The sequence below is a fragment of the Odocoileus virginianus genome, chromosome 7 (assembly GCF_023699985.2).
Source record: "Odocoileus virginianus isolate 20LAN1187 ecotype Illinois chromosome 7, Ovbor_1.2, whole genome shotgun sequence".
NCBI classification, from domain to species: Eukaryota; Metazoa; Chordata; class Mammalia; order Artiodactyla; family Cervidae; genus Odocoileus; species Odocoileus virginianus.
The window spans coordinates 62625917-62653548 of NC_069680.1; the positions used below are offsets into that span (position 1 = coordinate 62625917).

The 27632-nt window shown below is 39.4% G+C and overlaps 1 protein-coding gene across 1 annotated transcript; it reads left to right on the forward strand.

Annotated features, from left to right (window-relative positions):
* Window positions 1-1408: 1408 nt before the first annotated feature.
* OIT3 (oncoprotein induced transcript 3) lies at window positions 1409-27481 on the forward strand. Its single transcript, XM_020911966.2, has 9 exons — window positions 1409-1561; window positions 5548-5922; window positions 6680-6787; window positions 11358-11480; window positions 15142-15264; window positions 16810-16970; window positions 18579-18994; window positions 25217-25316; window positions 26763-27481. Exons 1-9 carry the CDS (start codon window positions 1501-1503, stop codon window positions 26931-26933), a joined length of 1638 nt encoding a protein of 545 aa, XP_020767625.1. The 5' UTR covers window positions 1409-1500; the 3' UTR covers window positions 26934-27481.
* The last annotated feature ends 151 nt before the right edge of the window (window positions 27482-27632 follow it).

Sequence of the window (27632 nt, forward strand, 5' to 3'; positions counted from 1 at the left end):
AAGAGACTCAGATGTATGGAACAGACTTGTGGACTCTGGGAGAAGGAGAGAGTGGGATGTTTCAGGAGAACAGCATTGAAACATGTATATTATCTAGGGTGAAACGGATAACCAGCTCAGGTTGGGTACATGAGACAAGTGCTCGGGCCTGGTGCACTGGGAAGACCCAGAGGGATCGGGTGGAGAGGGAGGTGGGAGGGGGGACTGGGATGGGGAATACATGTGGATCCAGGGCTGGTTCATGTCAATGTATGACAAGAACTGCTGTAATGATGTAAAGTGATTAGCCTCCAACTAATAAAAATTAAAAAAAAAAATAAATAAAATAAAAAGTATTAAATTAATAATAAATACAATAAAAATAATAACCTAATCTTAAAAAAAAAAAAAAAAAACTGTGGTGCTGGAGAAGACTCTTGAGAGCCCCTTGAATAGCAAGGAGATTAAACCAAGCAATCCTAAAGGAAATTAACTCTGAATATTGACTGGAAGAATTGATGTTAAAGCTGAAGCTCCAACACTTTGGCCATCTGATGCGAAGAGCTGACTCATTGGAAAAGACCCTGATGCTGGAAAAGACTGAGGGTAGGAGAAGAAGGAGGTGACAGAGGATGAGATGGTTGGATGGCATCATCAACTTAATGGACATGAGTTTGAGCAGGCTCCGGGAGTTAGTAAAGGGCAGGAAACCTGGCGTGCTGCAGTCCATGGGGTCACAAAGAGTCAGACAGGACTGAGCTACTGAACAACAACAAGCCCTATCTCAGGGAGAATTAGTAAAATAAATAACATCAAGCCGTTTTAAATTCAGAGAGGAAAGGCTCTGTGAAAACATGAGATACTGCTCCTCAAACACAGCTTAAACTTTGTTTCTTTAGTAAGTTTTGATACCAAAGACCATAATAAACCAGACTTGGAAGCTTGCTTTAAGAGAATATTGTCCTAATTCCATACTGATCCCTACTGCTTTTTTGTGTGCTATTATAAACTCCTTGACCACCTGACAAAGACATTTTCTAAAGATCATTTTCCAGAATTAGACTTTATCGTGTTCTCATTTAGTATGCTATGCTATAGCTTCAATATCATGAAATCAATTTCTTAAAGTCACAAAACAAGATTTTGACATGAGGGGCTGTCCCTCTTTTAGAGTTCCCTTCTGGATAAGATACTGGAGGCCTCATTGAAGGGAAGTCTTGAGAAAAAAACAATAGGAGGATGAGGGATTGTGAGGGTTTTTGTTTTTGTTTTTTTTTTCCTGAAGAAAAATATCAATAAAATAACTCTTGACAATGTAAAACAGTGCCTCTATCTGGGGTCAAGGCCAGAGCAATGGACACCTTATCCCATTCATCCTCTTCCTCTGATAAAGCCCCAACCAGTAAGTCTTTTTCATAAGAGCCTAGGGGCCTTTTTCAAAAGTGCTTGAAAAAGAAGTAGACAAAGGAAAACTGGAATCAAGAGGATTTTCCAGTCTGTCTCTGTGGCTCGTCCAGAAGGATGCCTCAGTTCCTGCTTCTTGCCTGCCTCTTCATCATAGTAACACTTGGGTCACCAAGGGGTAAGTCTTGTGTCAAGTACTTGGCACAATATTTTTTTGTTGGAGGAATTTGCTGTTATGTACAGGTTATTAAGAGCAAGATTCCAGTATCTTAAATACTGGTTCTAGAATAGTATAAGAAAAGTCACTGATAACCTATGGAGATATGTTTTCAGAGAATTTCATTTCATGTTCCATTTAGCCTCTCACCTGGGCATCCAAAATTTCCATGGATCTGCTAAATCCAAACAACTTTCCACGAGCTAAATATTTCTTGGAGTATGTACAAAAGGAATTCTAACCTCTTTATTTTCTAGGCACTTTTATAGTCCTAACTTTAAGGGCAAAAAAAAAAAAAAGATTTTCAGAGTGGAGGATAGAGTTTCTCCTTTAACAAATACAAAGGACTGCCGTGCCCATAAAGGCACAGATCTGGATAAATGAGACTTCTTAAGTTTGACATCTTAAAATATGACTTTTGCACTGACTGACTGTATCTTAAACTCTCTCCCCCCTCAGCTTTGGTACAAAACAGGCCAACAAAGCAAAGTTTTCATTCCAGTTAGTAACAATTTTCTCTCTCCTTTTCCCATTACAATTTAAGTTCTAATTAGAAGACAGAGTGAGAGGAGGCTGAGATGATGAGAGATGAAGAAGAAAACCATACTTCTTGGCATTTGGGGGAAGCTCAGTGTCTAACTGCCCCTATTTCTTTGGGGTAACTAAGGCCTTGCTCTAGTACCTTTAAGAATAAACATTAAAACGAGGCTTGAGACAGTAAGGAGACATGGAAAATTAAATGTCATGTGGTATCCAGGATGGGATCCATGGGACAGAGAAAGATACAGGCAAAAACTAAAGAAATCTATAAATTGTGGACTTGAGTTAAGGTGTCAGCAGTGGCTCATTAATTATGGCAAAGGAAACCATACTCAAGTATGATTATTTCATGAGGGGAAACTGGGTGCCAGATGTGAACTCTTTATACAGTCTTCTCAACTATTCTCTACATCTAAAACTGGTCTACATCTAAACTGTCCTGAAGATAGATTTGAGTCAAGTTTAATCACCCTGTATCTGCTGCCAGTAAGTAACCAAGAGTTGCTTGAGCCAAAGTCGTCCTTCCCTCAACTTCCTGTCTGCTTTCTCCCCACTCTCTCCCCTGGCTTAACTGTGCATTACCTCCTGTACCCTCCCACCAGACGCGTTCTCCCTTCTTAGATCTTTTTTATTTTATTAAATTTTTATTTTCACCATCACTTCTAGGACGTTTGACTCCACGCCATAAAAAGGGAAAACTTTAGGGTCTGGGGGTTGAGGTGGGGGTGAGGTTTCCTGGGAGGAGAGGGGAAGTGAGAAAAAAGGAAAAGAAGGGCCAGAGAAGAGGGGAGATGGGAGGGGAGGAAGTGAAGGGCGAGAGGGAAAGGAGAGGGTGGGTTTCTCTGCTCTGCTTTCGGGGCGGCTGAGAGGTGCTGGCCCCCGGTTGCATGACATCCTCACCACCTCCCGGCTCCGGGGATACGGGAGGGGCAGCTGGCCAGGGGGCTGATGGGTGAGAATCCTGGTAAAGGCTGGCCGGCTCTCTGCCAGCCAGGTCCCCGACTTGAACTTCGAGAGGAATCCACCCAGCTGTTCTCGTTTGAGGAGTGTATATATGGGTATGTGTACCTGTATCAGCAATTCAGGATGCAGCATGTATAATACTGAATTCTGGCCTCCACACTGAGTCTGAAAACAGGAATTAACACCAGCGGCCAGATTATTAAAGGATTGAAGTACTCCCTTAAAAGGGGGGTGAGTGGAATGGGTTTATTTACTGTTAGAAAATACTGCATGAGTAACTTTTAATATATGTTTATTTTACAGAAGATAGTAAATTTCTATTTGTGCCATACATCCCTACAAGAGAAGAAATAAACTTTTAACGAATAGCACAAGAAATGATAGTTTATTTAAGGAAAAACTTTATAAATCATGAAATAGTTATCGAGGGAGGTTTAGGAATTTCTGTAAAAGCTATTACAAGTTGAGTGCCTAACCATTTCTTGTAAAATTAGAGCCAAGGAGATGAACCAAATATTTCTATGAATATATAATCACCTGTGAAATTGCCCTGGAAACCTTTCTTCATAACAGAACCACAGCTGGGAGAGCAGATGAGGGAATGTTTCCCTTTTCAGACAGTAGAGAGTCCATATGTGGACATTTCTTCCCCTCGAGGGACATCAAACCATGGTCTAGGACACAGTTGGGGTATCTCAGGGACATTTTAAGGAGAGGGTTGTGCCTTCCATGTGTAACTCTACAAAAGTTCTTTTTTTAGAATATGCAATGTTCTACTTATTTCTTGTCCCTGTTATAGTCTCAGTGGGGCACTAGGCTACGCCCTCCTGTACATGTGACTGAAATTTTGAGAGTAAACTTGAATTAGAAATGTAGACTGGGAAAATTCAAAATATTTTCTTGACAACTTATCAACAAGACCCATCACATTTAATTATTATGCAGTATTTACTAAAGCTGAATTTCCTGTCCACAAAGTTTACTGGCCTTGATATGAATTCCCTGCCTACAATGTCAATTAAATCAGCCTCATATGCATTAAGAAGGATAGTGTCCTCCGGCTAGGCCTCCTTTCTAGAATTTCTTGATTTTATTGTAAGATTCTTTATAAGCACAATTTGCCTATGTTATTTCAGCGTTTTCTTGAAATTGAGAGAACCGGTGAGAATACTGGAGATATAAGTGTCTTCAGTCATTAAAATGGTTTTGATGAGATACTTGTGTATGTTATTTATGCCTTAAAAATGCATGCTTGAAATGTTGCTGTATTCTAGACAGTGATGCCATGGCTAATTGTGAAGACACAAAGTTCATGATATTTTCAGTAAGCTGGTGGAACATGTACCAACATTCATATGGAGACTATCCTTGGTAATTACTTGCCACTATACTGTATATTTTAAAGCATATGCCAGAGGCCTTTTACTTCTCAGCGGAATAAGTTTACATATTTATTATCAAGCCAAACTGCCTACTAGTACAAAATTCCATCCATAATCTTGCTTATAAATGACGATTTAGTTGGACCGACCATCCGTTCTTTTTCAGAATTTCCAAAGATTAAGAGCTTACCACACTGTGATACAGCTTCTCCATTACTGGGCTTCCCAGGTTGCACTCATGGTGAAGAACCCACCTGCCAATGCAGAAGACATAATAAGAAACGCCTGTTCAATCCCTGGGTTGGGAAGATCCCCTGGAGAAGGGCATGGAAATCTACTCCATGTATTCTTGCCTGGAGAATCCCATGGACAGAGGAGCCTTGCAGGCTACAGTCCATGGGGTCACAAGAGTCGGACACGATTTCGTGATTAAACCACCATTACTGGATAGCTAAACTGAAATGCACTTCCCCATAACAATTCGTTTTGTCATTGTAACAGAATACCTAATTCCTCTTTCACAAGCTTTTCCCAGATTTTTTGAAAAGTAATACATAATATACAGGATTTTTTTTTCTCCGAATAATAGTTCTCAGCTTCTTCTCCAGTAAATAATTATTAGGCTCCCTTCTAAATCTGGTCACCACCCTCTGGACATCAGGTTTGTTCATTACTTTCATAAAGTATAGCCTCCAGATATGAACACAGTACTCAAAATCCAGACTGACCAGTTCCGTGTTCAGTAAGATTATAACTTCCTTTGGTCTGAACAACTATCCTATCAGATGAATACTGTGGATAAAAGGTTTAGTCCAAAAAAATAAAAATAAAAGGTTTAGTCCAATGCAAACACAGAGCCTTAAGTAGATTTGAAATAATTTTTCAAATGTAAAAGGCATTTATGAAATATGTTTACATCAACTTGAAGAATCTTAAACAACTGCTTTTAGGGATTTTAGATTATTTCTTTCTTGAAATCTAAGATCAAGAAGGTAAACTGAGGCTATTGCCACTGTGATCCAGATCATCAAGCTGCCTCTGAGGTGTCCTTTTCATCCCCAGCCCTAGACCCCTGTTCTGCTTACATCAGTCTGAACGAGCCCTGGAGGAACAGCGACCACCCGTTCGATGAGTCTCGAGGCCCCCCTCTATGTGACAACAGTGTGGACGGGGAGTGGTACCGCTTCACAGGCATGGCTGGGGACGCTATGCCCACCTTCTGCATACCAGAAAACCACTGCGGAACCCATGCCCCTGTCTGGCTCAATGGCAGCCACCCTCTGGAAGGTGATGGCATTGTGCAACGCCAGGCCTGTGCCAGCTTCAACGGCAACTGCTGCCTATGGAACACCACTGTGGAGGTCAAGTCTTGCCCTGGAGGCTACTATGTGTATCGTCTGACCAAGCCCAGTGTCTGCTTTCATGTCTACTGTGGTCGTGAGTACTTCCCGACTCTTTTCCCTCCCCTCAAAGGCCCCAGAAATGGCATCAAAGAGAATAGTGCTATAGGAAATTCTGTTGTAGTAGTATCTCAGTGCCTGAAGAACATTGATTTAGGAGCACAGATATCTCTAGCTCATGATTTCTGGGGTCTACTCTTAAGATTTCTGAAAGATTCCTAAGAATAGAAAGGAAGGGAGCTCTGACTTTGATTAGTTTTGTCTTTTATGTAATCTAGTGTGGATTTCCAACCTTTCTGAGCATGGAGGACCCCTTCTTTAGATATATTTCAGACATCCATATGGTAGCATTGTGCTTAGTATCCATTGATATTTTTTAGAAATGATGTATAATGGGAAGACACTACTTGAGATCAGTAATACTTTCAAATGAATTTTCGTGTTATTAATCCCATCAAAATCTGTATACATTTTAAAAATAGAGTGCATAGAAGAGTAGAACATAATCCTATTTAATCTACAGCTCATGTTTGGTGAGCTTTTGCAGAAAACACCAGGGTCTCCCAGGGGTCTGTGGATTTGAAGTTAGGACTCATGGATCTCAGTGACAGAACATGCCCATGCCCCTGGACAGTACCTCTTGCCAGTGGGTTATATAAACCCAGAACAGTGAGAATTCTCTTGATGTTGATTAGGAATTCGTACCCTGTAATTGAACTCAGGAGACTTTCTCATGGATGAGAGTGTCCTCTGACCCTCGCCCCTCATGAGAGGTCATCTTTATCCTTCCATAGATTTTTATGACATCTGTGATGAGGACTGCCACGGCAGCTGCCCGGGTACCAGTGAGTGCACATGTGCTCCAGGAACCGTGCTAGGCCCCGACAGACAGACATGCTTTGGTAAGAAACTCATCTTGCAGTAGAAACAGGCCATTAGGAGCAAAAGGACAAATCAAATCAAAAACTCTTCTTGACTCATAGCACCACCATTTTTCTACTTTGTGTCTCTGAACACTCAGAATGGGGTTTGCCTTTTTAGTTCATAGGTAAAGCTTCAAGTCAAATTTATATCATGTGCTGGGACAGTCTAGGATTATGCTGTCCAATATAGTAACCACTAGCCATATGTGACTATGAAGCTCTTGATATGTGGCTTCTGTGACTGGAAAACTGAGCTATAATTTTACATAATTTTAACTTAAAAGCTAATACTTGATTGTCATTGGAAAACTAAAAATATGTGGAACAGCTTGAGTGAACTGTAAATTTCATGATTCTAAAATACAAATCACATATTTCTGATGAAAATTTATCATCCAAATTGAGACATGCTCTAAGTGTAAAATACACACTGGATTTTGAAGACTAGTTAGAAGAACATATCTCAATAATTTTAATACTGATTATATATTAAAATGAAACATTTTGGAAATACTAGATTAAATGAAATATATTATTAAAATTAATTTTACCAATGCCTTTTAACAAAATTTTTTATGTGACTAATAGGAAATTTTATATGTGTGGCTTGCTTTGTATTTCTGTTGGATAGCTTTGGTCTAGAATTACCTACAGGTATACTTCTATAGCTTCAGTGATATAATTTTGGTTTGTCTGAGTAGCAAGAAAGGCAAGTCAGGTTATTCGTTGGAAATGCAGAATTGTCTAATTGTATATATGTTTTGTTGTCCACAACTGGGAGAAAATAGAGTTGAAAAACCCAGGACTGAAGGTCATTTCTTTTTTGTTTAATGTCATGAAGCTTTTTGTATTCAGACGCAAAGAGATTTAAAACAAGTCTAAAGAGAAAGGGAAGCACTGCCCCACACCTGCCTCCTCCAGAAGAGCAGTAACAAGATCAGGGTGGGATAGGGATCAGGATGAAAGGGCTATCAAAGGGTTCTTATTTTAGAAAAGCTTTTGTATTTCAGTCTCTTTAATGAACCGCCCCCCCCAACCCCCACCGACTGTTCTATGGAGCATGGTTAGGCCCTCCCATAACAGTTGTTATGGCTCTTGCATGGTCGATTTTGACTATGTGATTTATTGCAAACAGATTTGGGGTGTGGGAGATGACGGTTCCTACAATCCCCCCAACCTCTCACACTGCACAGGCACACACACACATATACACATGTATCTGTTGGAAAATATTTGGCTTCCTTTTAAGGCAGGGGTTTTTCATTCATTTCTCTGCGTTTATTTTTATATAAATTTTGAATAGGTAATGTATTTAAATAGCTCCCAAATTAAACAGCATGACAGGTATACAGTGAAACATCTGGCTCTCTGTCCCCCATTTGTTCCATTTCCCCCTCCTCCAACTCTGCCCCAAGGAAACTACATTATTTACTTATGTATGCTTCCAGGATTTCTTCAGGCAGATATAAAAATAAAAATATACACATTTAATTATTGCTGTTGTTTAAATAAAAGGTCACCTGTTATACACACCATACATATCTCTTGCTTAGCAACTGATCTTGACTATTTCTGCCTATCAGGACACAGGGAAAAGCTACCTGGGGTCTGTCTACTGGTTTCAAGGAGATCATGAATTCCCTGAAATTAGAGCCAAAGCTTTGTGTTTATGTGTATGTCAATGTTACTTTAGTTTTTTAAAAAATATATAACAATTTTAATTATTTGTTATAAATTATGTATTTGGGGGAGGCAGAGAGAAGAGTAAAGAAAATAATATAACAGACCCTCATATACCCAGATTTATAGCTAAATTTTTCTTCTTTTTTTTTAAATAAAATTTTGCAGACACAGATAAAGCCATCTCACACCACCTCTTCTCTCACCCTCCAGGAGAATTAGTATTTTGAAGTTAGTGTATGTCCTTCTGGTCCCTGTTTTTATGCTTTTATTATTTATGTAAATAAATAACAATAACAATATAACATATAAAACTAACTATATCGCACTGTTTTGTGTGTTCTTAAAATAGTTCTTAACATAGTTTTAAGAACCTTAACTCCCCTGTGAGATTTTCTCCACCCTTTTTTCATTTTATACCTGTAAAAGTGGAATTGCTGGGGCATTGATTATCTAAATTAGGCTGTAACGGACAATTAACTCCCAAATAACAATGGCTTAAATAAATAGAAGTGTATTTCTCTCTCAGGTAAAAAATCAGTCTCAGGGTGAGCAGTCCAGGCTTTGGACAGAGACTGAACCCGAGCACCAGTGTGGCCGTACCCAGGAAGGCTGCCAGCACCCCTATCCATCCGCTATCCAGGCAGTAGGGCCTAATCTTAGCAACTGTATTTTTCATTTCTACAGGTTCTGTGTGTTTGGTTTCAATTCTGCTTTGTCTTCCTACACATTCTTTTATTTGGCTACTGACCTTGTATCTGTTTAGTAATTTTTTAAATCCTTGTATTATGTATTTTCTTGGGTTATTCTGTTCTCTATAGTTCAGAGATTACCAGTTGTTACCATATCAGCTTTCTCATAGCGGATCATCTCCGCCTGTGTAGTGTTTTATGGTAAACCATCTTCTATTGTATTTGTTTTTTCTGTGAAACTCCACTCTTATCACTGGTTTGAAGAAGTTGGTTTTTGTTTTTGTTTTCTTTTACTACACAGCAGTGTTTCAGATGCTTTTGTCACAGAAGTTTCACCAATCCGGGTCAAAGTTTACATCAGTTTCTCAGCTTCAAGATCCCCACTAGATATGGGAATTGTGACTTCATACTTCAACCACAGCAGAGCCAGACTTGGCTTTTATGAAGGCTTTTTTCTCTCTCAGAACTTCAGGCAGAGAGCTCCTTACTGCTTTCCTGGGCCTCAGAGCAGAGTCCTTCCTCTCCCCCTTTCACTACGGGGATGCCTTTTCCAAGGTCCTGGGCTTGAGCAGAGTTTCAGTTCCAGCTCATCTTCTCTCAGGGACCCACGGCCATACCTTCTGTCATCTAGTGGGTATTTAAACCCCAGTCCCTAGTTTATATCTTATATCCAAGCCATGACAAATTTAGCTCTTCAAGCTCCCCATTTTTTGTTTGTAGAAGGAAGTGGATTGACATTTGTTGCCAACTGTGCATTTTTTATAACAAGAATCATTATCCTGTATCACATTCTTAAAAAGGATAACAATCATTACATAAGTGCAATATGGGAACATTCCAATGTTTATTTTTTTAAAGGTGATTTTTTAGTATTTTGAAGTCTTTACTGAATTTGTTACAACATTGTATTAGTTACCCAGTCGTGTCTTTGCAACCCCATGAACTATAGCTTGCCAGGCTCCTCCGTCCATGGAATTCTCCAGGGAAGAATATTGGAGTGGGTTGCCATTCCCTTCTCCAGGGGCTCTTCCCAATCCAGAGATTGAGCCCGGGTTTCCTGCATTGCAGGCAGATTTTTTACCATCTAAGTCACCAGGGAAGCCCTGTTACAATATTGCTTCTGTGTTATATTTTGTTTTTATGGCCATGAGGCATGTGAGATCTTAGTTCCCTGACCAGAGATTGAACCCTCACTGCCTGCAAGTCTTAACCACTGGACCACCAGGGAAGGCCCTTCCAATAGTTAAAACAGATTTTAAAGGCAGCTGTTTATAATATTGGGTTGGTCAAAAAGTTAGTTTGGTTAAAAAGTTAGTTTGGTTAGTAAATAGAGTTCGGTTAGTAAATAGAGTCAATAGAGTTCTTCATAAAAATGAAAAATGCGTCTTTTTTTAAATAAAACTGAACAAAATTTTTGGCCAGCCCAATAGAAGACTACCTAACTAATAGTATACAGAATACATTTATTTTAGAAAACATGAACTTTGCATAGCTAAACTGTTCATTAGATTTTGATTCCACTTGTTTGACTTAGTATGAATGGAATGCTAGATTTTTATTTTTAAAAAAAATAGATATGCAACAATCAACAAAGTTTTACTGTATAGTACAGGGAACCGTAGTCTATATCTTGTAATAACCTCTAATGGAAAATAATCTCAAAACTAATATATGTGTATATGTATGACTAAATCACCTTGTTGTGCACCTGAAACTTTGTATGTCAACTATACTTGAATCAAATATATATATATATATATATTAAGGAAGACTGCTTCACAAGAAATTTCATCAGACCTAGCCTTTTGCAATGTAAATTTATTTAATGCATTTAAAACACAGTTTGATTTATAAGTTTCAGGAATTGGAGAAAATGAGACTCGCCAATACAAGCAAGTAAGTGAAACCAGATAACAAAGGGAATTTCATTTCCCCAACAGTTTTGCCCTGAGGAGGGAACTGGCAAACAACCAGCTGCCTTCCGCGCTAGCAGAGGGCAGAGGGACAAATAACTTGGTTGAGGAGACCAGGTTAATATTATACAAGTGATTATATTGGAGATGGTTTGTGGAAAGTCTATGAGCAAGATCTGAAAAGATGTAGCGATTCTGCTAAGGGGCTTGGGAAAAGACTGTATGGCTCAGCATTGTGTAAACAGTGTGGTTTCTCTTCTACAGATGAAAATGAATGTGAGCAAAACAATGGTGGCTGCAGTGAGATATGTGTAAACCTCAAAAATTCCTATCGCTGTGAATGTGGGGTTGGCCGTGTGCTAAGAAGTGATGGCAAGACATGTGAAGGTGAGGTGGGCAAGAAGGGATTCACGTCAAGAGCCCCCACTAAGCCACTGGCTTATTTTTTGAAGTTTAGGAAACTGTCCAGGGTTAGAAGAGAGTAACAACTTGGCTGTGTGAAGAAACCACAAACCATCATCACTGAGCGTCACTGCAGGATGCTTGTGTTGCAGACAGAATGCAGTGTTGATTTTACCTCCAAGCTTTGGCAGAAGGGAGCTGTTGCATTTTGCAAGAGGCAGAGAGCTGCATTTTTAGTTTGGGATATAAAAATTGGGTATTCCATGTTTCTCAAACTTGAATACACCCACGAATCACCTGGCATCTTGTTAAAATGCAGGTTCTGATTCAGTAGGTCTGGGGCCAGGTGAAGATCCTGCATTTTTAAATAACTTTTAGGTGCTGGCTATGCTGCAGACCCAGGGAGCACATCTGAAGTAGCAAGATAATGGAGGCAGGTGGCAGAACAAATGGCTTATAGCAGTTTCTCAGACTTCCTGGCTGAGAGTCACCTGTACGCTTTTAAAGCTGGCCCTTCCCAGGTCTCTCTCCTGGAGACTCTGGTTCATTGAGGTGGGATGGGCCTTGCAGTTTGTGTTTTTACCAAGTTTCCTATGTGAGTCTTACCATCTTGGAAGTGTGGGAAACTGGTTTTTATGAAGTCATTTATTTTATTCATATGCTTTCCATTTATTAGAGATTAACACGTGTTTGGAGATAAGTAAACTTACCTGATTTGATAGTAGAAATGCTATATGGTGACAGTTTTAGTCACTAAGTCATGTGTGGCTCTTGGACTGTAGAGTTGGATGTGGACGGTAGCCCACCAGGTTCCTCTGTCCGTGGGATTTCCCAGGCAGGAGTACTGGAGCAGGTTGCCATTTCCTTCTCCAGGGGATTTTCCCAACCCAGGGATGGAACCTGGGTCTCCTGCATTGCAGTGGTTTCCTGCATTTCAGGCAGATTCTTTACCAACAGAGTCACCATGGAAATCCAGAAATTCTGTATACATTTTGTACAATTAAGTAATAAAAAATAATTTGAAATGTATGTTGAATAACTGAAATGGAAATTGTCTACTATTATGACATGAAGCTTTGATAATATCCCTTCTCTAAGGCACCTTTGCCCTTGCAAATTATCTGGGCTGAAATTTCATAATTTCTACTTTAATAACTCTGAGTCTCATGACATTGAGAGTTGAGAGGCCAAAAAAGGAAAAAATCTCTGCAGATTATATGAAGAGATAAATGGCTTATCATTATTTACAGAGGACATATATGTCCTAGAGGATAACTGAATGTATGGCATAATACATTATAACACTGCTTGTGAGTCACTTTATTCTAGCTATATTCAAAATAATAAACTGCTACCCTAAAAGGAAAAATTATGGCTAGTGCTCACAATTTATTTCATGCCACAAAGTTTGCGTTATTAACTCAGGGTCCATTAACCAGGATATCAAACTGCTCTCTTGTAAAAAGACTAAATGTACTTTAAGTTTTATTGGATAAGGGTAATATCCTGAATCCTCCTTAAATCTTATTTTATACAACCACCTTTGCATATTTGTATATTAATGAAATGTTCCATGAGGAGCATTTGTAATTATCTATGAGTATTTTATTAGAAATATTACAGTTAATCCTCATATAATTTTAAAACCTAATAATCATAACTGAAAAGTATTTTAGCAGAAGATAAAGTTTGAATATGAATTATACTTTAGGATTAAGATTCAAATTTGAAGCCCTTACTTTTTGGAGTGTTTTTTGTTTTTATGGAAACCCTTACATTTTATTGATAGTCCAAACATATTTGTTTCTTTAGTCTGTTAGATTAGCATATTTTCTTTTTTAAAATAAAAGGCTCTTTTTAATTTTTAAGTAATTTTTATTGTTTGTTTTATTATAAAAGAGTTATGTTCATAGAAGAAAATACGGAGAAGTAAAAGAAAGATATGGACCCAGAACCCATTTGCTAGATATATCTATTCTAAACATTCTGGTATATCCTTGTAAGAGACTTAAAATTCTTTAATCCACGTAAGAATTTCAGCTTATTTTGTGCATTGCAGTCTTAGATCTGGAAGTATTCTTAATGAACATTTAATCCAACACTTTCATTTTACATTTATTGAAACTGACACCCAGGAAAATTAAATGACTTAAGGAACATTACTTTTAAGAAAAAAATTTCCTATTAATGTTGATTTTAACATTTTATAGCATATTTTATGCTTTCTTCTATATCATTATATATCATTTTCAGCTATTTAAAAACCTGTAAGAATACTTTTATCTTTTTTAACTACAGATTTATAAACAGGTCATAACCTAATTTCTCTTATATTTTGTGAAGATTAATTCATTGCAAATTTATTCTCTCTCCCTATTTCACAAAAATTGATTCATTCCAAGTTAATTAACTGATGTTCCAAAGAACTAATATTTTTATCATTATTGAACTGAGACTTATAGCTATAACTGGAAATTGGCTAATACGTTCCCATGAACATCTTAAATGAATTGAAAGCATTCTCCCCCACGTTTTTTTTTTTTACCACCCCCTGAAGAATCTTAGTTCTGACCAGAGATCAAACCTGGGCTGTTGGGATTGAGAACTCAGAGTCCTAACCACTAGACCACCAGAGGATTCCTGAAGGTATTCCCCTTTAAATATTACCTTACCCCTAAAACAGGGAGCAACAAACTTTCTCTGCATAGACCAAACAGTGGATATTTAATATGGAATTTGTTCAAACTACTCAACTCCACCCTCGTAGTGAGAAGGCACCCCAGAGATAACAGGGAAATAAATGAGCATGACTAAGTGTGCTAATCAAACTTTATGTACAACAGCATATAGCAGGCCAGAGTTTGATGATCCATGATCTAGAAGATAGCATCCAGAACCCACAAAGGTCATTATTTTTCCTCTGCTAACTATGACATTATGTGGTAGTTTCTTCATTTTTCAACTGAATATTTTTCCTTTTTTGTCCATTTGATTGAGTATGCTTTCTGAAAATGCAAAACTTTTAAAAAGAAAACTTTTAAAAGCTACCTCATATGTGAAGAATGAAAGAGCTCGGTAGAGTGGAATCTCTCAGTGTGCTGTCCAGGTCTCATTTTTATAATGTGCTGTCAACTCAAGAAAAATATCTCCAGTGCTGTTATTCCTAGAGATTCGAGGAGAGGGTTTGGTGATCCAACCATTGGCAATACCTCTGAGTAACTCTGATCCATTTAGCTGCTCTTCTTGAATTTATATTCTGTCAGTTCCTGTTACATCAGTAATAAACATTTCAAAATTGGGTGGACTAAATGTTACAGCAATTAAGAAATGACTTTCTGGTCTTTCTCCCCAAATTATACTTTAATCATGAGAAAAACAGACAAATCCGGGTTGAAGGGCATTCTACAAAATGACAAGCTTAAATGGTGAGAGCTGTGTTTGTGTCGTAAGATGGCTGTTTGTAGCTATACCATTTAATCAAAACTTTTTTGTGTGCATTTCTGCATGTCTCAGTGACCGAGCTGGGCCCCAGTGATACTATGGTAAGTCAAGTATAATGCCTGATGCAAACCATGAGTCCAAGAACCAGAATTCTTGAGGAAGAAGGCTACAAGATCCTTCCTTTTTCTTTTGGTTTTTATTGCAGACATTGAAGGATGCCACAATAACAATGGTGGCTGCAGCCATTCTTGCCTTGCATCTGAGAGAGGCTATCAGTGCGAATGTCCCCGGGGCTTGGTGCTGTCTGAGGATAACCACACTTGCCAAGGTAGTACATGCTCAGCTTCTGCTCTGACTTCTTCCTTCCCAAATCTCCCTGTCTTCCTCACCCAAGTGTGTCAAGATGCTCATCTTTTAGAATACCAGCTCTTTCAGCAGTGTGTGTTCACTCTGGAATCATTCAAAATTGCAGATAAAAAATTTAACATACAATTTACCATCTAAACCAGTGTTAAGTGTATAGTTCAGTAGTGGTAAGTATATTCACATTTTTGTGCAACAACTCTTCAGAACTTTTTCATCTTGCACATCTAAAACTCTGGACCCATTAAAAACATCTACCCCTCATTCCTTCCTCCCTGCAGCCCCTGGCAACCACCATCCTACTTTCAGTTTCCATGAAGCCAACTATTTTAAGTACGTCATATAAGTGGATTCCTACGATTTGTCATCTTGTGATTGACTTAATTTCACTTAGTAAATTGTCCACAAGTTTCAAGCAAGTAGCGTATGACAGGATTTCTTCCCTTCATAAAGCTATTCCACTGCATGTGTACACCACATTTTATTTATCCATTCATCCACTGATGGACATTTGGATTGCTTCCTCCTCCTGGCTATTGTCAGTAATGCTGCTATGAATATGTGTATGCAGATATCTCTTTGAGATCCTGTTTTCAGTTCTTTGGGATCTATACTCAAATGGATTGCTGGAACATATGGTTTCCTTTGCTTTTTACTTTTGATTTTATTTACCCTGATTTCTATTATTAGTTGTATAACTAATATTCAATACTTAATTTAGATGGAGTTCCTCTCTTTTCTAGCAGATCATTGTTTTTCTGGAAATCTAGTTATTTATGTCCAGAATATTAATTTATTCATCCAGCAAATATTTAATAAGCACCTATCTGTGATTTCTTTATACTAAGTTATTGCTATTATGTGCCCTCATACACTGATATTGCCCTCATGTTTTATCTGACAGTACTCAGAAATACTCATTTTAGGATATCTGTACAGTCTTGAGATGAGAATGCTTTAGAAAAGCAATCTTTTTATATTAAATTAAAGTGGGCTTTATAGTCACAGTTTATGGTTTACTGAGCCATGCAAGGATGATTTGGAACTTTTCCCCAAGTGCACTAATGCTGTTTTTATTACCACTGTTTTATGGGGCAATAATTAATGGTGAAGTCAAAGCAGTAACATTATGTAATTTAAGCCCGTATCAAAGCAGTACTTTTCCTGTATTGCCGATAAACTGTGTTTCCGCTAAAAGTTCATCCTTTGGGTGTTTGATACATGGAGTTATGCTAGACTCGCTTTGAAATGTTTGTTAAATTGAAACTTTAGAACAATATTTCTTCATTTGGGAAATAATACAGTATTTATCGAGCATTATTTGACCACCACCTTGGGAGTTAGGAGTCCAGCTTTTATTCACCAATTTGTTTTGAGCCTCACAGATTTTTCTTGCGGATAAAACAAAAAGCTCAAAGTGCAAGAGGGAGAAGTTGTTTCTCCGAGTAGCCTCCTTCCCCTCCTCCCAGTCCCGCTTCCCCGGCTCTAACAGCATCCCCTGTCCCCACAGTTCCTGTCTTCTGCAAGTCAAACACCATCGAGGTGAGCATTCCCAGGGACCTGGTTGGCGGCCTGGAGCTCTTCCTGACCAACACCTCCTGCCGAGGCGTGTCCAATGGCACCCACGTCAACATCCTCTTCTCCCTCAAGACCTGTGGCACAGTGGTTGATGTAGGTTCTTCCTAGAGGACTCTTGGGGAATGACCAAATCTAGTTATTTGGGAATTTGTTGATGAACGTGTGAGTTGTGGCTTGTGTCATAGATGACATATTTCCACCTAAAAGAATGGCGCTAAAAAATTCATATGCTGTTCATTTAACAAATGTATTCATCGAGCATCTGTGCTGTGCTATGGTCCTGACACTGGGAAGACAGCAAGTTAAAAAGAATTCTGCTCTTTCAGTTCTCAAATAGTATTGAATACCATCTCTCCAATATGCACAGATATTTCCCTGAGTGCATCAGCACCAGTATCTGAGGCCCACTGTGTCTCCTCTGACCAATTATTCTACTTGAAGAAAACAGTGATTAATTCATGAGATAACAAATGAGTCCAAGGATTGAACCAGGGAGAGGTAAAAGATCTGTTCTTCCTTCCAAGAATCCGTGCCCGGCCCTGTGCTAGGGAGGCTGAGGGATATGTGAAATATACGCAAAATAAGACTCCTGACTTTTAGGAACATATGTGGTTCCTAAAAGAAAATACACATAAAATATGAGTCAGCGATACAGTTGACAGGTGGTGTAGGAGGCCAGGAAGGGACAAACCCTGGAGTAGTCAAGACGAGTGAGACTTGAATTGGGGTGGAAGCATATGCGTGGTTTATACAGGCAGAGAGGTGGAGAAAGGGCATTTCAGATGAGAAACAAGTGATCAAGTCTCAGAGATGGGAATTCTTGAGGCTTATGCTGAATGAATGGGCAATACAACCTGACTGGCAAGGAATGAATAATGGAAAGGAAACTGGAAAAGTGGGTGGAGGGAGACTGTGCTTTCAAAGATCTGCTTTGTGTGCTGGGGTGAGACGTTTGGCTTTTTCCCATAGGAATGGGATGAAGTAGGCACTGTCATGATGAAATCAGAAGTGGACAAGATGAATAGAAAAAAGGACCTGGACCCAGGAGACTGATGTAGAGGCCCTTGCAATCAAATAAACAAGTATCTATTTATGGAAACAGAGAAAAATCAGAAAGTTAATTAGACTTGGGATGAGACATTGGGCAGATATTTGAAAAGGACCCACTTTAGGCAAATTATGTTTTGTCATATCTGTGGATAATCAAATAGAAATGCCCTGCAAATGAGCCAGGGGTTCTTGGTACACAGGAGAGCAGACAAGGCTAGAGATGGAGAACTGCAAATCATCTGAGTAAATGTGACAGCTGAAGCCCATGTACAGATGAGCTCAGCCCAAGGTCATGCTGCTGCACAATCACCAGGTCTAGGATTCCAGAAAAATATAATATAGAGGCTGTTCTTTTCTAAACTATCAGAGCTTTGAATTTGCTGATTCTGCATAGCTCAGGTTTTTATGACTAATACTCCAAAGGAATGTGTGGGTTGACCATGAAGTGGTATATAAAACTCTTAATAGTCAAAACATGTTAGTAAAAAGAGGAGAAGCGATTTTTTTTTTAAAGTTTCACGTTTTAGCAACTGAATCTCTCATGTGTTTTGACGTAAAGAGAAATTGGAGAATGTTATGGTGGGCAGCGGGTAGGGTGCTCTGTAGAAATAAACAGAGACTCTTTCCTCTCCTGGCTCTGGCCTGGCTCAGGTGGTGAACGACAAGATCGTGGCTAGCAACCTTGTGACAGGTCTACCCAAGCAGACCCCAGGAAGCAGCGGCGACATCATCATTCGAACCAGCAAACTGCTGATTCCCGTGACCTGTGAGTTTCCACGCCTGTACACCATTTCTGAAGGCTACGTTCCCAACCTTCGCAACACCCCGCTGGAAATCATGAGCCGCAGCCACGGAATCTTCCCGTTCACTCTGGAGATCTTCAAGGACCACGAGTTCGAAGAGCCTTACCGGGAAGCTCTGCCCACTCTCAAGTTGCGAGATTCCCTCTACTTTGGTATTGAGCCCCTGGTGCACGTGAATGGCTTAGAAAGCCTGGTGGAGAGCTGCTTCGCCACCCCCACATCCAAGATCGACGAGATCATGAAGCACTACCTCATCCAGGATGGGTAAGTAGGCTTCTTGAATGATGGATTAGCCTTAGTTCTCAGCCGGGTCTTCCCTGGTGGCTCAGATGGTAAAGAATCTGTTTGCAGTGCAGGAGGCTCAGGTGCAATTCCTGGGTCAGGAAGATTCCCTGGAGAAGGAAATGGCAACCCACTCCAATGTTCTTGCCTGGAGAATTCTGTGGACAGAGAAATCTGGTAGCCTACGGTCCATGGGATTGAAGAGTTGGACAGACTGAGGGACTAACACTTTCACATTTGATCTCTGGACACAATAGCAACTTCAATCATTTCATAAAACCAAGCAGCACTCTTGCCTGCTCTTAATTAGTTCAGAAACCACTTGTGGACATTTTGTTGATAAAAACTGGTGAGGAAGAGCAGAGTCAAAAATGATTCCAAGGGGTCTAACTTGTATGACTGACTAGATGTCCGTAACCAAGATGAAAGGACATAGGTTGAAAAGCAGATTTGCTGTAAAAATACCATATATGATAATTCCAAATAATAATATTACAATGTAAATGCCTGGGCTTCCCTGGTGGCTCAATGGTAAAGAATCTGCCTTCCAATGCAGGGAACATGGATTGGATCCCTGGTCTGGGCAGATTCCCTGGAGAAGGAAATGACAACCCACTCCAGTATTCTTGCCTGGGAAATTCCATGGACAGAGGAGTCTGGCAGGCTACAGTCCATGGGTTCGCAAAGAGTCAGATATGACTTAGCAACTGAACAACAAACAAAAACAAATTGTAAATACCCACAGGATACTTAAGAGAATTTCAGTGGCAGTTGGAAATGCATGTCAGTTAGACCCAGAAACAGTAGAGACAAATAACAGAGGATTACCCCTGTTTATAGTTGAAACTATAGGATTGACTGGGGCTTCCCAGGTGCCACTAGTGGTAAAGAACCCACCTTGCCAATGCAGGAAGCATGAAAGAAAGGCTCGATCCTTGGGTAAGGAAGATCCCTTGGAGAAAGGCGTGGCAACCCACTCCAGTATTCTTGCCTGGAGAATCCCATGGAACCTGGCGGGCTACAGTCCATTGGGTCACACAGTTGAACATGACTGAAGCAACTTAATATGCATACCTAGGATTGATTAACCTGGTCAGAGAGATTGTAGAGCATGGGTGGCATGGTTGTTGTTGTTCAGTCTCTAAGTTGTGTCTGATTCTTTGTGACCCCATGAACTTCCCTGTTTGCTCAAACTCATGTCCGTTGAGTCAATGATGCCATCAAACTATCTCATCCTCTGTTGCCCCCTTCTTTTGCCCTCAATCTTTCCCAGCATCAGGGTCTTTTCCAATGAGTAGGCTCTTCGCATAAGGGTGGCAGATGGGGAATGAGAAATGCAAGAGGATAAGGAAGTGGAAGCAGCAAATGCAGACCCCTCTTTTAAGAAGTTTGGTCGTGAAGGAGAGAGATGAAATAATTGGTTGGTTTTAGGAGGGGAGAGATCAAGTGAACTTTGTTTCCATTTGCTTGTTTTATACAATGGAGAGTTCCATATTTGTTGAGGTTGTTGGATTGAGAACTTTGCATGTGTCCATGTATCATTGAAAGCCTAACAGTAACCACATCTACTGCTTACATTCCCAGGAAAATTACAGTCACATCCCAAACTCATAGCTGTATCTCTTCAGTTCCTTCCTCATCCTCAATGTCAGATGGGACATATCTCTAGCAGGTCAGGACCAGCCACTTAAGAAAAGGCAAATGGCCTAGTGAAGAGCTCCGCAGATGTGCCCTGGTTCATGCCCTTTGCTAATTACCCTGATAGACTGAAATTTCTCCTTTGCTTTTAACCCCCTGGATCTCTCACCACAGGTGAACTTTACCTGCTGCTATCGATTTCCTGCACAGTGATTTTAAACTTTTGATACACATTAGGATCAACTGAGAAGCCTTTCTAAAAGTAGCAATATCCCAACCCTGTTCTCCACTCTTACTGCCTTATTTCCAGCCCTCATTATCTTTCACCTGGACAGATGAAAGCTTCCAAACATAGCCTCCTACATCCCAGCTCTCAAGTCTCATCTCCATAGAGCCCTGGGTATCCAGTCAAAAGAAAAACAAATTATATATATAGTCATTTTCCTGCTGAAAACATATTGATGATTTCCTTTGGTTGGTAAATTTAGCTGTTTACTAGCAGGAGTACTGGAAAAGGCAATGGCACCCCACTCCAGTACTCTTGCCTGGAAAATCCCATGGACGGAGGAGCCTGGTAGGCTGCAGTCCATGAGGTCACTAAGAGTCAGACACGACTGAGCAACTTCACTTTCACTTTTCACTTTCATGCATTGGAGAAGGAAATGGCAACCCACTCCAGTGTTCTTGCCTGGAGAATCCCAGGGATGGGGGAGCCTGGTGGGCTGCTGTCTATGGGGTTGCACAGAGTCGGACATGACTGAAGTGACTTAGCAGCAGCCGCAGCAGGAGTACCTCTAGCTTCAGATTCCTGTAGCCTCCTTAGCTTGTTTTCAGAATCTGGAAAAGGCATCTGAGCTGCTTTGGATGGCTAGAGGTAGGTCTTATAGGAGACGGCAGGCCTTTGGGTTTCTTACCATCTTAAAGTGATCTCTGCAAAGTTTTAAAATGAAACATGGAAGCATCAATTTTTCTTTTTCTTTTTTCAGTCACATAATTAGTGCTAAGTAGATCTGGGGATAGATTTACTTTGTGGGGGGTGGGTTTTGGTTACTTTTAAATTTTTTACAGGTTTATTGCAGTGCTGTTTGTATACAATAAATATGCTATTCAAAGTATACAGCTTGGGGAATTCCCTTGAGGTCCAGTAGTTAGGACTCTATGCTTCCACTTCAGGGAGCTGGGTTTGATCCCTGGTCAGGGAACTAAGCCGCCCAGTGTGGCCAAAAGATTAAGTGTACGATTTGGTAAGTTCTGATGTCTATATACTGGTGAAGCTATCACTACAATCAAAGCAGTGAATATTTCTCTTACCACAAGCTTTCTCCTGCCCCTTGCATTTACTTTTGCAAACATAAACATATAGTCTTAACCCACTTACTGGGAAAACATGTAACCTACAGTCTCAATAAAGCTTGTGAAGTTTATTTATAAACTTTGTTCAGACCCTCAGTTAGGACTATATGCTTATATTTTAGACAGTTCTAAGAAGATGTGCTATTTAATTTTCCAGCCTTTAGTGCACACAAAAACAATGCTATGGAAGATATTAAAATTGTTCAAAAGCATAAGCAGAACTCGAAAACACAGCTATGTTGACCTGTTTCCACTATACATAGGCAAATAGTTTCATCTCTAGTGCAATATTGGATAGTACAGTATTAGCTAAGAACAGTAATGGTGCATTTGAGATATTCCCTCAAGATAAAATCCAGCTCTCAGTTTGGCTCACTGTGCCTCACCCTCTGACCTCTACCTTCTCCATTTTCTGCTCCTGCCAAAGAGAACTATGGGCAATTCACAGTTTCTGTTGCTCCTTACACTCTCCTGATTCTGCAGCTGTCATTTCCACTGCCTGAAATCTTCTTTCCTTTTTCTTCATGTCTGATTCTTACTGGTCCTTTGAGACACATTGGGATTTTTTTTTCCCTCCATAAAGCCTTCCCTGATTGTTCTAACCAGAACTAGAAATCTTCCTTTCGTCTTCCTCAATTCTTTGCCTACATACAGTAAAGGTCATTTACTATTTGTCTAATGAATTATTGAATGTGTGTTTTCATAATACTAATTTGGGGCTAGTTCAGAGTCCTAAAATAAACATAATGCTGTTTACTTATATTTGTAAATTGGTTGATTATTCATTGTCCTCAGCTTAAATTTAAATCAGGCTGGTTTCCCCTGATATTTAACACATCTGATTTGCTTCCCTCTAGTTTTAGTTGGCATATGCTCTGAGAATGCAAAAAAATTTAATGCAACCCTAAGCAAAGTAGAATTAGAAAGTTTATCTCCAGAAAAAGAAACACTGAATTCCAAAATCCAATATTGGACAACTTTTGGGTAATCAGTTATTTTGACTTATCCTATACTGTTTGCTGTTACTTTCTTTTAGCACATGAACTTGGAGTTGATGAACTAGAACTGTCTAATCATAGAAAACACTGAATCAAGAGCCAGAATTTGTCTTGGGTTCTATTCTGTAATGTGTTGCCCTACAACAACTCTTTCTGTCACATTTTCTCTTAAAAAAAATTTTTTTTTTACTATTCAGCCACAGAAAAGAATGAAATAATGCCATTTGCAGCAACATGGATGGCCCTAAAGATTATCACACTAAGTGAAGTAAGTCAGACAGAGAAAAGCAAATATAATATGATATCACTTATATGTAGAATCTAAAATATGATACAAATGACCTTATTTACAAAACAGAAACAGACTCACATAGAAAGCAAACTAATGGTTACCAAAGGGTAAGTTGGGATTTGGGAAAGGGACAAAGCAGGAGTTTAGGATTAACAGATACACACTACTATATATAAAATAAACAACAAGGCCCTACTATAGAGCACAGGGCTTCCCAGGTGGCACTTGTGGTAAAGAATCCACCTGCCAATGCAGCAGACTCAGGACACGTGGGTTTGATCCCTGGATTGGGAAGATCCCTTGGAGGAGGAAATGGCAACCCACTCTAGTATTCTTGCCTGGAAAATTCCATCGACAGAGGAGCCTGGTGGGCTACAGTCCATGGAGTTGCAATGAGTCAGACACAACTAAGCAAACATACACAGGATAGCATAGGGAATTACAGTCACTATCTTGTAATAACCTGTAGTGGAAAAGAATATGAAAAAGAACATATATGTGTATACCTAAATCACTTTGCTGTACATCAGAAATGAACATTGTCAATCACCTATACTTCAATTTTTTTAAAATAGTATTTTAGGTAAAGATAAATTGAAAATGCTGAGGCACTCAGATGAAAAGTGCCATTTTAATGTCACATTACTACTGTTCTCACAGTTACTGGACTTTTAAGTTCCCTGACATCACAGACCACATTGTTCATCTCTGACTCCTCTGCAGCACCCAGAAGAGTGCGTCACACAGATTAGATATGCAATAGGTATTTGAGAACATAATCAGAAATGGCATAGATTCATTTAACCTCGGGAAAATGACAATGTGTACATAAATATAATAAATAACAGAAACCACATTATATTTCTAGATCCTCTTCAGTTTAGGGAAATAAGGTACCAGTGGTAATACAAGTCAAGGTGTCATGTTTTTTAATAATTTTATTGGATTTTTCACCTGCCCTGAAACAGCACATAGCAATGAACTAGAAAGTGTTCTGTAAGTATGTGGAGTAAGTATCCACTTTTATAGGTGTTTACATCTGATCCCACTTTTTTACTGGCCTGGTAGACAGAAACTATGAAGCATCCACGAAAAGGAAAATAGGTAAAAGTTCCGTTTGAATTCAGAATGGAAAAGACAATATATGTATGAGCCCTGGCCTTTAGGACAAATGCTTCATCTATTCTAATCCTTGGGCTCAAAGTAGGGAATCAATAACCCCTCTTATTCCCCCAGCTAACCCTGAGGTGAGCCTAGGAGTTTCACTTCAAGTGGTAGACCTGAGATTAAAATCTCAAAGCCTATCAAATTAAAATTTGGCATTAAATCTGTGAAAAGAAGTATTAAAACATTTTGGAAGTAAATGATTCCCAACAGGTCTAGTTAATATCTAAGAAACTGACATCTTTATGCAGTTCCTTGTTGTACAAATTGGGGTTTGCTCACCTTTGGATCCCCTTCAGGGGTGAGTATCTGTTAGGTGTCTGATAAATATAGTGAAATCTCATTAAAGAAAAGCCTTCTCAAATCAGTAATAAAGTACATGAATGCAGAATTCCTACAATATATTAAAAATGAAAAAACAGCTTTAAAAAGATACCCCAGTATCAGAAGACATCTTTATAATAAATGTTGTTGCTCTTACTAATACTTCAGTATATTGACTTAACAGGAGGTCCTGGTGCGCAGTTTGTGGGTACAGTGAATGAGAGATGGGACAGAGAGTGTTAATGAGCAGAGCTGTGTCTGAGATGCCTTCACAGGGAAGGGATTTCATTTTTCCTTCATTCTCAAAAATCTTGAGTGCAGCCCAACCTCCTCCACCCCGTTTGCCTCTCCTTGGACCAAACACGTTGGACTGGATTGTTTTTCCACCTCTGTTTAAGAAATCAAATCTTATGTGCTATCCTGCCCTGCTTCCAGCTGTGTTTCAGATGACTCAGTAAAGCAGTACACATCCCGGGATCACCTCGCAAAGCACTTTCAGGTCCCCGTCTTCAAGTTTGTGGGCAAAGACCACAAGGTGAGCTGAACACCTTTACCTTATAAAGCTGCCTGCCCTCTCCCCCCATGAACCTGAGCCTTGCTAATGTCACAATTTGTTCACATTCTAAAGCCTACCATTGGGATCTGCATGACCTTTATGAAAAATACTATAAAACTGGCCATCTAGAATCTTAACACCTCCATGAATGTCAGAATCATTTGCCCCCTCCCAATAAAATAACTGGGCTTGTTCAAAGAAAATATGATGTGATTACAATACAAAATCCTTGTGAGCAGGTATAATTGAAAAAGCCTGTGTAGTGGTCACATGGCAAAGTATATGGAGAGAATATTTGCAAAAAAGACAAATAGTGAAATGTTCAGTGAAAACAGTATTTCACTGTTTTACATGCCAATTCAAATAATTATAAGACTATTTTATACATACTAAATGTATAAAAATTACAAATCCCAACTTTCGAGGCTATAGGGAGATGTATATAGTAGCAGTAAATATTGATATGCTTTCTGGAAAGTTGTGTAATAACCTGACAACTAATTAATAATCTGATAATGTGTAATAACCATAAAATTATCAGTCTAAATATTTCAATTCTAACAGCTTCTCAGAAACACAAATAAAAACATGGTTTGTTGAATGTGTTTATAGAGTACTGTATGAAAGAGGCATTTAAACCAGTGCATCAATTAATGCAATATTAAGCAGTTAGTGTAGAATAAAATATAGAAAAAAGAGATATGAAAAAACTCCTGTCATAAAAAATTTAATGAAAATTGAATAGGAAATAGTTTTTTTTAATGTATATAAGTAAATAGAGATTATAAGAGGCCATATATTGATATACTGTGTTGAGGTGGAAGGTTTTTTATTTTAGTAGAATTGTTGAAACACTTAAACAAAAGAAAGTTTGAGGCCAACAGTTTTTTCCATACTGCATCCAAGTGTATTCATGTGCGGTCCAGCTTCATCACTGTTCCAAAATAACTGCTAACCATGATGGCTAACCCTGACCTTCCTCTTCAACTCAGCAGCATGCATTGGGAAGTTACTTATAGGAAGAAGCTTGGAGAAAGAACTTGTTACTTTACACAGAAGTGGGTGGGACCCCATGTTATGCCCAGACCTTGATGTGACAAATCAAGATGTTAATATTATTAGACGTTGTCCTCACAAAGTTCTCTTGTGTCCAGGCATGGAGGTAGAAGTTGTGGATGTCAGGTTTTAAATCACCCATGTGACTGAGTATGTTTGCTACATTATTAAATGTGTGAATTTGGGCAAGTTCCTTAACCTTCTTAGTTTCCTTATCTGTAAAATGGGGATGACAGCTGTTTCAAAGGCGGTTGTTTAGATGAAGTGAGATGAAACATGTGGAACATCTGGTAGTGCCTGGCTTCTAGCAGGCACGCCCGCCTGGCGGCTGAGCCCACCGTCTCTGTTCTCTCATTGTAACCTCTCCAGGAAGTGTTCCTGCACTGCCGGGTCCTGGTCTGCGGGATGCCGGACGAGCGTTCCCGCTGTGCTCAGGGCTGCCACCGGCGAGTGCGTCGTGAGGCAGGAGGAGAGGATGCCAGCGGTCCACAGAGCCAGATGCTGACGGGTGGTCCAATCAGCATCGACTGGGAGGACTAGACAACCCACCACCCAAGTCCTCCTGCAAGCTGCCTGTCTCTCTGGAATTCTCCCCTCGTCTTCTGAGAACAACAGTTGACACCCTAGAACACCATGCTGCTTTAAACCTTACACTTTGGGTTTAGACAAACCCCCAGAACCAACTCACTCTGACTCCAGCCCATTGGGTCAGGAAAAGTCACCTCACTGCTGACCAGCCTGTTCCAGATGGAGCTTCATCCTCCTAATGTGGAAAGCTGTGCCATGCACCCCCAAAACAGCTCACCCCCATGCTCCCCCGTTTCTTTCCTGCAATAAAACACCTAGCATAGGATGCAGTAGCACCACCACTAAAATCAGAAGTTGGGTATATTATTTCAAATTAGGAATTTAAAAAATGAAATAGTGGCTTGAAATTATGACTTAAACACCCACTGACTCCTTAAATATGTGAACAATAATTATACCCTAAAATTTCCATTCAAATACAGAATAGTTATAGGGGATTTGGAAGTTTATCACTGTAAGTGTGTACTAAAAATAAACTATTTGGATTTTCTCCTGCATAATATTTTCCTCTGGGGTTTTTATGTTGTTTTAAGTAAACTATTTTCAATTAATAAATGTTAATAAACTCATTAACATGCACTTAACATGCATTAACATGCATTTAAGTGGTTCAGTGACTGAACAGTAGACAAAATTAAAATATGGCAACAT